The 14,811-nt window shown below is 40.1% G+C and overlaps 1 protein-coding gene across 3 annotated transcripts in view; it reads right to left on the bottom strand.

Annotated features, from left to right (window-relative positions):
- Window positions 1–14,811, bottom strand: part of COL12A1 (collagen type XII alpha 1 chain) — a 359,822-nt gene that overhangs the window by 53,290 nt on the left and 291,721 nt on the right. For all 3 annotated transcript variants that reach the window (XM_029595614.1, XM_029595613.1, XM_029595615.1), the window contains 2 exons: window positions 10,668–10,810; window positions 8,196–8,305 (listed from right to left, as the gene is read on the bottom strand). In XM_029595614.1, the coding sequence (XP_029451474.1) occupies window positions 8,196–8,305; window positions 10,668–10,810 (253 nt within the window). The remainder of the gene's footprint in view (window positions 1–8,195; window positions 8,306–10,667; window positions 10,811–14,811) is intronic.

The raw sequence follows: 14,811 nt of genomic DNA, 5'->3' as shown, positions 1-14,811 counted from the left end.
AATTGCACTAAAAAATTCATGTAGCATTCAGTCATAGGAAAGAATGACTTCTTTAGTGTGATGAAGCCACACAATGGAGGGGGTGCTCAAGCATAGTAGCATGGAAAGGTGGGGGAGGGGGAGATTGAGCTTAGGGGGGTGGGGCCTGAGGCCAGACTGGGATTTCATCCTTGAAGTGAGGAACACTGAAAAGGAGTGCGATAGATGACGAGCCCATAATTTCGGACTAGAAGACCTTCCCAGGACTGCTCACCAACAACAAGAGGGGAGGCTGGCAGGTTTACTGTGTAGCAGCCTGCCCAGAAGGGATGCCCTCTGGGACGCCAAGAATTAGCAAGGCACTGCTAGAGAACTGGCGGGGCCTTGGATGATTGGCAGATAATAGTGGAGAGACAAATGGCTCCTCTGATGGGCTTAGGCCAGGTTAAGTCAGGCTCGAGCACCTAAATTAGATTTCATAATAAATGACTGTGGTCATTAAAATCCAAAGGCACGGTCTATAATTAGAATGTGTGCTGCCTGTATTGTAATGTACTCTTTCAAAGAGTACAAAGACCAGGGGACACACAATGAAGTTACTAAGGCCTGGATTTTCTAAGGTCGCAGACCTTGGAAAATCCGGCAGTAACGGGGGGCAGACTTGTGAAAGCCGGCAGCCATCGCACCACTGTGGTGCGCTGGCTGCTGGCTTTCGCACCGAATAACTACACCATAAAAGATGTAGATCTTTGGTTTGAAACTGGCGGCAATAAGGGTCCTTACCTTTCGCCACCAGCGATGTCTCTGCAGAGTCGGCCCCCCGGTGCCACCCCGACTCCTCCTCTTCCGGGGCCAACTCTGCCCCCATTTAGTGAAAAGTCCCTTTTCACGTGCGATCGCTTTTGAAAATGACCCCCTAAGTGACGCATTTAAAACTAGTAAGAGAAAATATTTTTTTACTCAATGCATGATTAAGCTCTGGAATTCGTTGCCAGAGAAAGTGGTGAAAGCTATTAGTGTGGCTGCGTTTAAAAAAGGTTTGGACAAGTTCCTGGAGGAAAAGTCCATAAACCACTGTAAAGGTAGAGTTGCAGAAATCAACTGCTTATTCTTGGGATAAGCAGCTTGGAATCTATCCACCCCTTGGGATCCTGCCAGGTACCCGTGTGACCTGGATTGGCCACTGTGGGAAACAGGTTACTGGGCTTGATTGACCTTTGGTGTGACCCAGTATAGCAAATCTTATGTGTTAATGGGAAGCCTCCTAGTGTGAATCAGCGGGCACCATCAACAACGGGATACCCGTGCACCCAGTAGAACGAGACTGCCTACATTCACCCAGTCCTCTGGGTTTGGGTAGAAGGGGAGGCTCCGGCGTGCTGTGTCTCTGACGTGGACTGCCTGGTTATAGGCAAAGAATTAAGAACTGCAGTGGGCTCGGCCTGCAGACGCATTTCTAAACATATCTCTGGCGGATCAGAAGTAATCGGGGATCACGCCCGCCCCGTGGAAAAAAAGAAAAATACAGTAAGAAGGTTCGGGGGGGGGGGGGGGGGTCGGGAGAATCAGAGGGAGGTGCCCGGAAGTTGGGTTTTTTTTTTTCTTTTCCCAATAGGGATGAGATGTTTGTTGTTTAGTTTTTCCTATTCTGGTTTGTTTCATTTATTTTTCATTTTACAGTAAGAAGGTTCGGGGGGGGGTCGGGAGAATCAGAGGGAGGTGCCCGGAAGTTGGGTTGGGTTTTTTTTTTCTTTTCCCAATAGGGATGAGATGTTTGTTGTTTAGTTTTTCCTATTCTGGTTTGTTTCATTTATTTTTCATTTTAAAGAAAAGGAAACCAAAAAAATACAAAAAAAAAAAAAAGAAAATGTAAAACAAAAACAGAAAAAAAGTCTGTGCACAGCCCTAGCCAGAACCCTACACATGATTTCTCCCTGAAAAAAGCTGCAATTCGCTGAAGAAAAAACCCCCCACAAAATCATTTAAAGTTTATGAAACCTAAACCCTCTTTTTAAAGTACGCTTTCTTTTTTTCTTTGAATAATAGTTGGCAAAAAGACAGGAAAAGTCCCTTTAGAAAATCATCTTACCAGTTGCATTTTCTTGCCCACTTTTGCCTTTCGTTGCCTCTTCCCTTTGTCATTTCTCTAGGTAGCAGATGGTACGTTCCTTGCATTTTATTTGGCTAGTCATACATACTCTTCTAGATCTTTTTATACTTATGGGCATGATTTTGTAAAATAGTCTGCTTTAGCAATTTTGTCATTATGTTATTCTTTTAGTAATTATAAATTTAGCATATGACTACAGTTATTCGTTTAGAGAATTGCTAGTACCAAATTCTGACAGATCTGGTCTCAATTTACGAAGGCTTTCAATAGGAAGACGTGTAGCAGCTGTTTTAAATTGTTGGCTGTCCTTTCACTATTAAAAAATGACTGAAAACAATCAAAAATTATTTCCACTAATTTTCTGATGGGTAAGCAAACAAATATGACATGCAGATGCCGTGCCATATTGGTTGCAGAAATAAATCTGTTGCAGAAGTTATTGAAATATGTCTTTGGACAGAGTCACAGCTGTACTTGGCAGCTGAGATGAGACCTATGCAGTCTTTTCTTCAATCTGCCATAAGCCCAGTGCGAAATATCATCTGCCAGGAACCCTGTGCCTAAGAAGTCTTAACCTGCACTAAATATCAAGCAGCAACCTGAGCTTATCCAACCTCTTATAACAGATATGGGAAGAGAGATTGGTCACAAACTTATGCTATGATCAAGGCACTTGCCGCTGAGTGGGATTTTGAAAACTGATGCATCAATAGCTACTTTACTATTTTTTTTCCATGATTTTCTGAATCGTTTTCAAGTGATTTCAATATCGTAATATGTGAAATCCTACCCAAGGGTAAAATACCAGGATGATGAGCAGTCAAAAAACAAGCTGTATGAGGAATCAGATCAGTTCAATCTAGACTTCCTGAACACTGTGTATTTTCTTGTGATTTAAAGACGCCTTTGCAAGAAATCTAGTATTGCAGCCAATAATGTGAGGCAAGTGCATCTGATGTTTCCCTTGGTAGTCATTAATAAGAGTAGAGTTAAATCATTTATTTTATTTTATTTAAATGTTCTCGTAGACCACTTAAATTGAAACAATTGTGGCAAGGCAATGAACATGCCACAGATAAAACAAGAGAAAACTTAAGTACAAATAAAAATATATTAGTTGTTTTCATTCATTTTTGGCAGTGAAATGACAGCCACCAGCCTTAAAAGGCTCCTACATATATGTCTCCTGCAAGTTTGAAAAATCAATCATGGACTTTGCCATTTTGTCTCCGCTTTTTCTGATTTATTTTCTTGTGATTTTATCTCATGGTCCACAGTAAGTACCCTGAAGGTGGGCAGAGTTTATAAATGCAATCTAAAATCATTCTTTGTTTTCTTCTCTCTTTTATGATCTGAACTGGTTTTCCTGATTTCGTTCTGAGTCTCTTGACCCCTTCATATATGTACAACAGTTTGACATGGTTAATCAAAATCAGTTGAACAAATTTCTACTTTTATTTGTTTTCTAAACAAATCGCATGATCAAGTCTATGATATGTGCACTGTTCTACGGATGATTACCACGCGAGACTTCTGAATATCCTAACATATGGATCAGCCATGCCTAGATGAACAAATTCATTCCTGATGCCAACAAAAACATTTATTTTATAATTTATTTACAGCATTATTGCACTTCTGTATATGGGCAAATCCACCAAAAGGTCAAGTGTCCTTCAGAACTGTCAAATAAAGAAAGCCAAAGGGGCCGCATGCCAAGGAGAAGCAAAGACCACCCTGAATTTAAGCTTTGTACAGCTGCGATCCTAAGGGCTTACTGGAACCTTTTATAATGTCTCCATTTCAAACATTTCTGAAAAAAAAAGGAAAAAATGTAGCCGAAAATGATGAATGGTTGAGTAAAATTTGTATTTGGGAGCAGTACCCATAAATCATAAAAACTAGAATCAATCTCCAAAAGCAAAGAATCTTTATGTTCACCTGGGCTTAAACTGCAATAGGTCAACTTGATTAATGCTGCAATGTACTGTGCTGTGCTGTGGCAGATTGTTTCCATGTTACTAACAGCAAGTCACAGTTTGATCTTCTGCATCACCAGAAAAGCAATTGTAATTTCATTTAAGTTAGAGTTAATTGTGGCAAGACAATGCAAGACAGTAGTTATTCAAAATAATCCTCAGAAAGACAAACTATTAATGCAGACTCTCAAAGTGTACATATGCTGCAGCTAGACAAGCTCTGAGCTGTCGTCTTCAGCACTTGCAAATTGCCCAGGCTTTCAGGATAGAAGAAACATTTTCCAGACCCAGTGGGCTTGGCAAAATTCTGAGGAATCTATTGTTTCTATGTTAATTTGTTATTATTTGTTTTAATGAATTATGCATGTGATTTTGTATGCCGCCTTCAGCGATTTTTTTTAATTTGGGGAGGCGGGTAAAAAATATGCTAAAATAAATCACATTTAAAAAAAAACTATGGAATAAGCACAGATGATTTTTAGTTGCAGAAATTGAGGAAATAAACAAAGATTCAGAATAGTCTGGGGTATTGCAACACAAAGAAAAACCAAACAGATTAGATGGGCCTTGAAGTTTTAATCAGCAGTCATCCTGAACGTTTCTCTAATCCCTATTGGACCCTGTGGATCAGATCTTGAACACCCACTGTAGAATCTTTGAACAAACAAAAGATTCCTAGAACTGCAAATGCATTCCAAAGCAGCATTTCAACCAAGATTCTAAACATTTTGTAATGTTACTTGGCTAATGCAAGAAAATCTACTGTTAAGTCAAGTCACTTGGGCAGATTTTCAGTACTTTTATGAAACCTTTTCAGAAAGGTAACCAAGCAAGTTCCCAGCTTTGGGATGTCTTCAACTGGATAAATATAATTCCTTCCCAAATACAATCAACAGTTCACTTTAAGTCCTCACGATTTCCTTCAATGAGAATACCATTGCCATGATATGATCTTTATCATTTGAGAACAGGGAAAGGTAAGAAAACTACACTTTCAGCAAAAGTATGAACATTATTGAACTTTCCACAGTTAATACTTGAAAGAATGTGCTGAAAGCAATGTCTTCATCATGAATTCTAATGCTTTGTTCAACAGTCCATGTGGTAAAGCACTCAACAGTATGCCAATTATTCGAAACCCAAGTTATATGTTCACCAACCAAAGGGGAGGACATGTAACAAGATCACAAGCAATTATCTGTGATAAAGGAGAATGGCACTTTTACAAAATGAAATTTTAAATGTGACTTTGAGAGGATAGTCTTCAAAGGGATTTACGCAGGTAAAAAGTGTTTTACCTGTATTAATCAGCTGTCTAAAAATTGCCCTCACTTAATGCAGATAAAGGAGTTTTTATATGCATTGTAATTCCTTATTTTGCTCTGGGATTTGTATTTTCCCCAGAGAGAGCTCATTTTCTCTACAATAGTCTGCAGGTGATATTCTGATCTTTACAATGCTGTAGTTCAAACTGAGGTTTGGAATGCCTGCTCAACTTAGAGTGAGGCTTGGACAGCATATTTCCCAGCATCCTCAGGGAGTTGTAAAATTGTATCATTCTGCAATGCCACTGGTCAGAAAGCTATTACTTTGTACCCTGATTGGCCCTTCAGACAGACCACAAAGAACTAGCCCTTAAATTGCTAGAATTCTCCAGTCTTGACTGGGAATTCAGAGGAACCAGATTTGTGCCAAATCCCTGTCCCAGCTCTACACATCCTTGTGAAAACAGCCTGTCCTGAACCTCCCTAGACACTGGAAAGTACAGTGAAACTAGTCTAGTTACTATTAACTGTATGAATCCTTGATATTTACCTGTTGTTTTTTGCCCATTAAGTCCTTTTTTGTTGTTAATAAATATTTAGTTTATTAGCTCTGTCCTGTGACTGACTGATGAACCCAACATTTTTTCTAGGAACTGTCTGACCCTTAGGTTGAGTGAGATCTCAGGGTCTCTGGAAACCTCCAGGGGATAACTTGTGAGCAGGATAGTGGCCCAGAAGCAAGCAGGAACCAGGTTGGTGGGTAGGAGATTACCAGTAAAGGAGCATATGCACAGGTTTAGGTATGCAGAGCAGTACTTGGCAGGATCCTCCAAGTGTGCACAGCATTATCTCTGGATGCATGTTAGGGGTAACATGAAGGCATTATGTGACAGTAGACTTTGAGCTATATTAAGAGGAGGAATTACAGGGAGTGTGTTGAGGTCAAGGGAGAAAAAGTACATGCATAGATGGCACTTTCACATTTTAATGCCTACTCTTCTAGCAAAAATCTATCCACATTAAAATCAGATGCAAGTGACCATGCATATTCTATATCCACAGCAAGTTTGGGCAAAATTTGTGCTATTTATCCCAAGGAAGACAGTTTAAAAATTGCTCCTTAAATGTCTGTCAGAGTTTTTTTCTACATTTTGTACGTGCTGTGAGTTTCACCAACTCTGAAACAGCAGGCAATCCTAACTAAATAGCTGTTGCAAACATTCCATGCTCTCATGTTTCTTAACTGCTTTTTCTTAGCTTTATTTTAGCAAGGTCCCTTTTTGCTGAACAATGAGGATGAGGTTCATGCATGTCATCCCCAAATGAGATTTCAAATAATCCAATTTTCACACGTCATATCTCAAAGTCATTTAGAAGACAAGTTTTGTAGGACCAATACCAAAGGGATCTGTAAAACAATCAGACCCCATTTAGGATAGGTCACATTACTTTATTTAATGTATCATTTAGAGTCTCCCAAAATTCATAGTCACTTCTCAGGTTGTAATCCTTCCAAAAATTATTTTGCCACAGGACGAAAAACATATTTATAAAGCTTAATGCTTGATACTTAGCTTCTAATCGGGATCTGATTGTTGATACTTAGCTTCTAATCGGGGTCTGATTGTTGATACTTAGCTTCTAATCGGGGTCTGATTGTTTTACAGATCCCTTCGGTATTGGTCCTACAAAACTTGTCTTCTAAATGACTTTGAGATATGACGTGTGAAAATTGGATTATTTGAAACCTTATTATATTGGTGTGTATGCGTACTTTTGGTTTCTAGATATTAGGGTTTATTGTGTGTGATCCCCAAATGAGAGACACAAGGGTCTGATTCACTAGACTGCTATGTGTTAGTAGTGCATGCTGAACTCTTTTGGAATGCATGCTAAATAGTAGCTGATTCACTATCAGTTTAACATGAGTAAAAAAAAGCAGAGTTAACAAGGGCATACACATGCAAAAATCAGGATGGTCTGGAGGCCACTTTTAGTTGTCAGGGTGGGGCTCTCCCATGCTTACTGGCCCTTCCGCTTTGGCCCACTTAGTGCGGGATATTTCAAGATGCAGAGCACAGAGGGGCCTAACCTTCTTTTATCATAGCCCTCTTAATGTGTGCATGCTCTGCCTCTCATTTGCTTAGTGACATGATCTATAATGGTATGCATATTAAAAAAAATTTATTTTAGCCTGCTTTTAGTGACTCACTCAAAAGTGTGCTGAACAACTGAGGCTCCCCAAGCACAAAGTTCTAGAATTCTGGTGCCAATATAGCTGGCAGCACACACTGCTAGTCATTGCTTTCTGGAAACAATACTTTGAGTGCCAGAACACACATTTATATGCACTGTTTAATGTACAGTTTGGCAGTATTTTATGTTCCGTCTCCATTTTTGGTACACTCATTTCCTCTTCTGGCTAAGAGCACCTCTGAAAGCATCAATGGTATGTATTTTTCAATGAGAACCACTGAGCTATGCCTCTTAGCCCAATTTCTGAGTGACAATTGCTACTTAGTCTTAAGTTTCTGGGGCGCTGTCATATTAAATACAAACTGATCACAATGGCGAGAACTACTGGATAAAATGACTCACAAAACTTCATAATCCTCTGACAGATAGAGATATCTGCCCAGACGCGGTACCTAGTCATGAAGTCGTGCCACCGTGCACGTGCAGGGTCCACGACATGACTCAAACCGTTTTATTCTGTTTTAATCCTCACATATTCATGAACTGGTGGAGCACAAGAAATTAGTCCTGATTCATTTTTTATTTTTTTATTTTTTTAACCACAGGACACGATGAGCTCAGCAAAACATTTTTAACAATATGTCAACTTAAGTGAAGCAAAATTACCTTATGGAAACTTCCGTAGAAGAGTTTCTTTATTTCTTCATTATCAAATGTTACTGTCTGTGTTTCTCCACTTGTGCCCTTATTGAAGAATGATAATGATTTTTTGGAACCTGGAACAAATTTGTAAGTAATATTTACTAAAGTCCCCAAAACATCACTACAGCACAAAAACAAAAATGCACACACTATGAAAAGTCTTTTATTTCTGTGTCAACTAATGCATTTTTACTTTTTGTATTTTTATGAAGAAAACCTTCTGAGCATTGTTCTGCAGCAGCCGGATACACCTAGCCACTGACTATGACAGTGGTTACTTTCCTCTTCTCTTACCTAGGGCCTGAATCAATGTCTGGTCTAGAGCTTAGCACACCATGAGGGGTTTGGCCCTAAATTATACTTAGGAGCCAACAAGAGGGGCAGCTTGCCCGGGGGGGGGGGGGGAGCGAGCAAACCCCCACTGAGGGTGGGCGAGGAATGATTTGAAATGAAAGCATGGGCTGGTAGTGGATGAAAAGGAGAAGGGTGGCTCTCCTCCTACCATTCAGGTTGGGATAAGGGGAGGGAAGATAGGGAAAGAGGACTGGGGAGAGAGAAGCAAAGATCAGAGTGGTGATGGAGGGGAAAGAAAATTGTGCCTACCTGCTCCAGGCACTACAATGCCGAGTTAGGGTTTGGTCTGCAGGACACCTGAGTTCAGAGTTTCTATCTGTTGTAGCTAGAAAGTTTAGCTCTGCTATGGAGCTAAAGCCCACAGCCCTAGGGTGGAGAGGATGGCCCTATACTGCAGAGGTAAATCCTGTTAGGAGGGGAGGGCAATGAAGGTTTCAGCCTGAAAGGAGATTTTCTTTCCAGCCCTTGGTTAACAGATGCTTGGGGTTTGCTTTTTTCAAGGAGCTTCAGATTGTGACATGGCACACACAGCATAATGGATACTTTAACTCGCTGTTTCAAGATTTCCCTTTGGTCATCTGACTTTTAAAGAGCTGCAAGCAATCCAGGAATCTTATAGTTGATTCTGACTTCCAAAATACTACATCTGGATGTGACTAATTGGAGACTGATCAGAAAGGAAGAAGGCATTTAAAAGTGATGCTCTTGGGACTTCTAGTTCACTGGCTGGGCCCTTCAGCCTACAGCAATGTAGCAAAAAAGGTTTCAGGATAAAATAGAAAATAGGCTGAAATGCATTGTAATATAGAGTTTTGTTAGCCGCTAATTAGTTTTCAAAACTGTCCAAAAACTATTTCTTCTTTCTCAAAAGAGTTGTTAGCTGGATAGGAAAATCTAGGGGAAGTAGAAGGACAGTCGGCAAAACTAAAAGGAGACATCATGACAACTAATCTTTTTGCTAAGAAAGTAAATAAAGGGAAGAGGAAAAAGAAACCTTTATGGTTTTTAAAGAAGTAGCTGAAAAGGTAAGGGAGAAAAGGTACTTAAACTACAAGAGATCGCAGAAAGAGGAAGACAGGCGACAATATCTGAAAAATTAAGAGACGCTGGGAAAGTAGTCAGGAATGTGAAAATTCAAATAGAAGAAAAAATTGCAAATACAGTAAAACAGGGGGTGAAGACTTTTTTTTAGATAGGTTAGGGATAGCAGGTAAAAGCAAAATTGCTTAACAAATATTTCTGTCCAGTGTTCACTGTGGAAGGGCCAGGAACAGGACCACATAAAATAAATAAAATTGGAAGGTAAATCTCAATCGATGTTCGTGAAGAGCTAACTAAAAAAGTAGATAAGGCGATGGTCCCAGATGGGATATATCCAAGGGTACTAAGGGAATTTAGAGATGCCCTGCAGCTCGGCTGGCTGTCCTTTTCAATGCTTCTTTAGAGTCTGTTATTTTTTCATAAATGTCACCTTTCTGGGGGAGTTTCAGCTGCCTCCATGGGTGGCAGGGGGTATCTGGAGACCCCCAGGTTATGATTTTTGTCAGGGGAACTGGTGCATACTGTTTGCAAATGGCACACAAAACATGAAAGAAAATAAAACACGTAATTTTGTGTATTTTTCTATCATTTAGGGGGTCATTTACCAGACGGATCGCACGCGATAAGGGACGTTTCACACGCGAAAAGTCCCTTATCGCGTGCGATACCAAGATGGGGGCGGAGTCGGCCCCAGAAGAGGAGGAGTCGGGGCATCACCGGGGCCGACTCCGCGAAGACGCCGCGGACGACGAAAAGGTAAGGGCCTTTTCACGTCCTATTTCACGCCCAATAGCTACACCTTCTATGGTGGCGCTATTGGGTGCGAAACCAGCAGCGATCGCACCGCGGTAGCGCAGGCCTGCCCCCCGTTTCGGCCCCCTGCCCCTCATTATCTAAAGTATCGCAGGCTTGCGATACTTTAGAAAATGAGGCCCTTAGTTTGATATAGTCTATGTTATTTCAAATGAAAGCGCATCCCTAAAAGGAACTGCAAATTTCCATTGAGAATAAAATATATCCATTAATTAAAATCCTCCTTACCATCAACAGTCACTCCAACTTGCGGTTTGTAACCTTTATCTGTAATCTGCCAGATAGAAAATGGATCCGTTGGGGTTTCCGGAAGAAGTCGGAACAGCAAAATGATAGTGTATGAATTTGGTAATCCCTCTGGATGCAATTCCCTGTTGATAGTAAATGAATTCATGATGGTAAATAAAACATTTAGAAAAGAAGTCACTGTTAAAAAATGATGAACAATACTAATTTAAAGCTAAGGGTTCAGTTACTAAATTGAAGTCCCACAGCTCAGAGGGATGTCTCTAACATTTGGCTGGTCATGAGTGGAAGGAAATTGGATAAAAATTATATCAGCTCACAGAGGAATGACACTGAGCAGCTTCCAAGACGCCTCACCACTTCACTAAAATTATTTAAACAGAGTTCTGTTTTCTAGCATTTACTGCCAACATCTTTATTAGCAACATTGCAGAGGGACTGAAGGGAAAAATATGCCTGTTAGCAGATGATACAAAAATCTGTAAAAAGGTAGACACACCAGGAGGCATAGAAATAAATGAATAAGGACAAAAACTGGAAGACTAGTCAAGAGGTCCATATACAGCTGCTGTCCAGCTAACTTCTCTGGGATACTCAGAGGCATGGCTGCACCATTAAATATATCTAGCAATCTAAAAGTTAGCCAGATAAGTTTATCTGGCCAACTTTAGGACAGGTTTACAGCACAATCAGAGTTAGCCAGATAAGTTATCTGGCTCACGCTAGTAACTTATCTGGCTAACTCAACTCCTCCCAGTTACAACCATGCCTCGCCTGCCACTTAGCCGGCTAACTATTTATTTATTTATTTATTTATTTATTTAGTGGCTTTTTTATGCCGTCATTTAGAGCAGTTCCTTCACAATGCTTTACAGAAGGCATACAATATAAAACAATATAAAACCAATAACATTAAATCAAATGCCAAACATGCCATTTAAAATACAGTTGTACATAAAATCATCATATATATTAAGCTAAAACTACATATCCCCTCAATCTATAAATTAGGACACAAAATACAAAAAAATTATAAAAATTATCCCTTACAAAGTAAAACCAATAAAATCAAACTCCTCTATATTTCACTGGTCTCCGAAGCAAATGCCTTTGTGAACAGCCAAGTTTTAAGCTCCGATTTAAAATGTTTATGCTCAGCACACAGCCTTAAATCTTGTAGCATCGAGTTCCACCGTGTTGGGCCCACAAGTGATATGGCTCTTTCTCGTACTTGGGTGAAGCGTGCAGATCTTAAAGATGGGATTGGTAAAAGTGCTTTGTTTGCAGAACACAAATGTCTTTGCGGGACATGTAATCGGAGTTTTGTATTCAGCCAGTCAGTGTTTTCACCGTATAAAATTTTATGTATTGTACACAGGATCTCATATTGAATTCTCTGTTTAATTGGTAGCCAATGGAGCTTGGCCAGTACAGGAGTAATATGCTTTGTTCTTTTGGTACCTGTTAAAATTCTGGCTGCAGTGTTCTGTAAAATCTGTAAAGGTCGTATGACTGCGTTAGGTAGTCCAAGTAATAGAGAGTTGCAATAATCCGTACTCGTAAATATAAGAGCTTGTAAAATAGCTCTAAAATCTGCAAAAAGTATTAATGGTTTCAGATTTTTTTAACAGCATTAGTTTTGCATACCCTTTTCTCACTTTTAATGAAATGTGCTGTTTAAAGTTGAGTTCACAGCCTACCATTACCCCTAGGTTTCTTACCCTCTCTGCTAACTTAATTGATTGGTTATTTTTCGTTATAATTGGTGTTTGTACAATTCTAGATTGCTTCCTCTCAAGATGAATAAATTCTGTTTTATTTATATTGATTATTAATTCCAACCATGTTAACAATTGTTTGATTATCTCTAAATATAAGTTTGCTACTTCTAATGTTTTTTCAATGGTGTCATCAGTTGGTAGCACTAATTGTATATCGTCTGCATATATAAAATATAAAATTCCCAAACCCGATAAAAGATGACAAAGGGGTAAAATATAAATATTAAAGAGTGTTGCTGACAATGTAAGTAGTTATCTGGCTAAGTGGTGGCCTCTGATCCTGGTCAGACATTCAAGACCTGGTCGGCACCATTTTGAAAAATGGCACCAACTGGGCCTGGGGCTACCAGCTGCCCTGGGCCTTTGAATTTTGTAGAATGGCCAATTTTAAGGTATCAGGGTTGTGGAAGGGTTCTGGGGGGGGGGGTCCAGGTTAGAGGGCCACAATGATTTTTATTGATAGTTGGGGGTGGAGGGGCTCTAAATGGGGGCCCTACAGGCCTAGTGTTTCTATAGAAAAGGGGGCAGGAGTCACTATTTGAGGGGTTTCAGTACTTCTGGAGTTGGGTGGAGGGGGTCATCATTGCATGCCACTGGCTTCAATTTTTGTTACTTTTTGGGGGGGCTGCCTCAACTGGTGGCCTGGGGTGGGCAGAGGGTCTAATAAGACCCCTGGTGACTGTTATACTTCTTTTAGGGGTGCCATGTTAGGCTGCATGGCCCTTTAAGGAGATTGTGGCCCCATGCAGTTGGGGCTGCCAGCACGCTGGGCCATGGCCCCTGACACGTTGTTTTGTTTTTACTGTGAGAGAAAGCAACGTGTCGATACTGCTGTGATATTTTATCTGAAGGGACAAATTATTACAGGACTGAACACACACACACACGATATAGGGCCCCTCCCACGATTAAATATTGTGGCTTAGCAAATCCAGGCCTTAGACAACAAGCTCTCTGGAGAAAGGGAAATACTTGCTCTATCTGAATGTTATTTGCCTTCAGCTCCAACGAAAAGATTTGCGCTAAATTGAAATAGATAAAAAGTACAAAATTATGTATCTAGAACCTAGAAATCCATTAGCTACTTATCAGTTAGGAGGGCATGGACTGGAAGCTGCCAAACAGGAAAGAGAGCTAGAATTAATCACCTCTGATGACATGAAAGCTGAAATTAATACTTCATTTATTTCACGCTTTTCCAGCTAAAGAGTTCAAAACATGTTCCAGCAGCCTAATGTTTCCATTCACAATCTTATAACTATAACTAGGATAAAGGTGCAGGTCATGATATAGTTCAAAGTTTAGAATAAGTTAGCACAGTGATTAACAAGGCAATGGTAACAGTTCTAATAGCCTATTTAAAGGAAGGCATAGGGAACATTGGTGCATTCATAATTTCACAAGTAGATAATGAAAAGTATAGAACAATAACAGAGGGTCTAATAACATAGTTAAAGGCAGAGGAGATTATGGATGCAATTCATAATTGAACAAATAGGTAATGACGGCATAGGGTTACAAGAGATCAGCATTCACAGTTTCCACATCTCCAATAAACACATAGCATAGGGGTAATAAAGCAGCAGGAAAAATTCACAGAATTGCCATCTGACTATAGATGTTCAGGACAGGCTCCTACAGGCCTGGTTTTACCCTACTGCCTTCACAGCCATGCAGTCTTGCTTTTCTTGGAGAGATCAATAGGGTTACCAGAACTGCAAAACCATGCAGGCAGTGAGGTAAAACTAGGCCAGATTTTGAAAAAACCGGGACCAGTTAAACCCCCTTAAAGTTAACAGTATGCTGAGGTATATAAGGATACCACAAGCAGGAAAAAGAAGGCAATATTGCCCTTGTGTAAGTCACCGGTGATAACACCATCTTGAATACAAGTGTTTCCTTTGGAGTATCTTTGTAAAGACATTGATATTATGGAAATATTCCACAGAAGGGCTAGCAGAGAGGCTTAAAGAGCTCAAAATGTACTTGCTGGAAAAGGGGCTTCAATAAATAAAACAGAAGGCATTTTCCATTTAGGTAATAAATACAAGGGTACAGGGATCGTAATATGATGCTGGAGGGAAAAAAGCTCAGAGAAAATATGAGGAAAAGCTTCTTTCCCGAAGATGGTGTATGCCTGGAATAGCATCCTAGCAAAGACAAGCATAGAGGGTTGTGGTAAGAACAGCTAGGGGAGGAGTAGGTAAAAGAAATGGGGATGTCCTGGATATTACACATAGTTATGGAAACCTTGATGCTCAATCACATGGAACAGAAAAGAACCAAAGAACAGAGACGACAAAGTCAACTTGCGCAGAAAGGTAGAATGGCTGCATCCAATTCCT

The sequence above is a fragment of the Rhinatrema bivittatum genome, chromosome 3 (assembly GCF_901001135.1).
Source record: "Rhinatrema bivittatum chromosome 3, aRhiBiv1.1, whole genome shotgun sequence".
NCBI classification, from domain to species: domain Eukaryota; kingdom Metazoa; phylum Chordata; class Amphibia; order Gymnophiona; family Rhinatrematidae; genus Rhinatrema; species Rhinatrema bivittatum.
The sequence above is the reverse complement of the archived record's forward strand: the minus strand, read 5'-3'. Positions and strand labels throughout refer to the sequence as shown.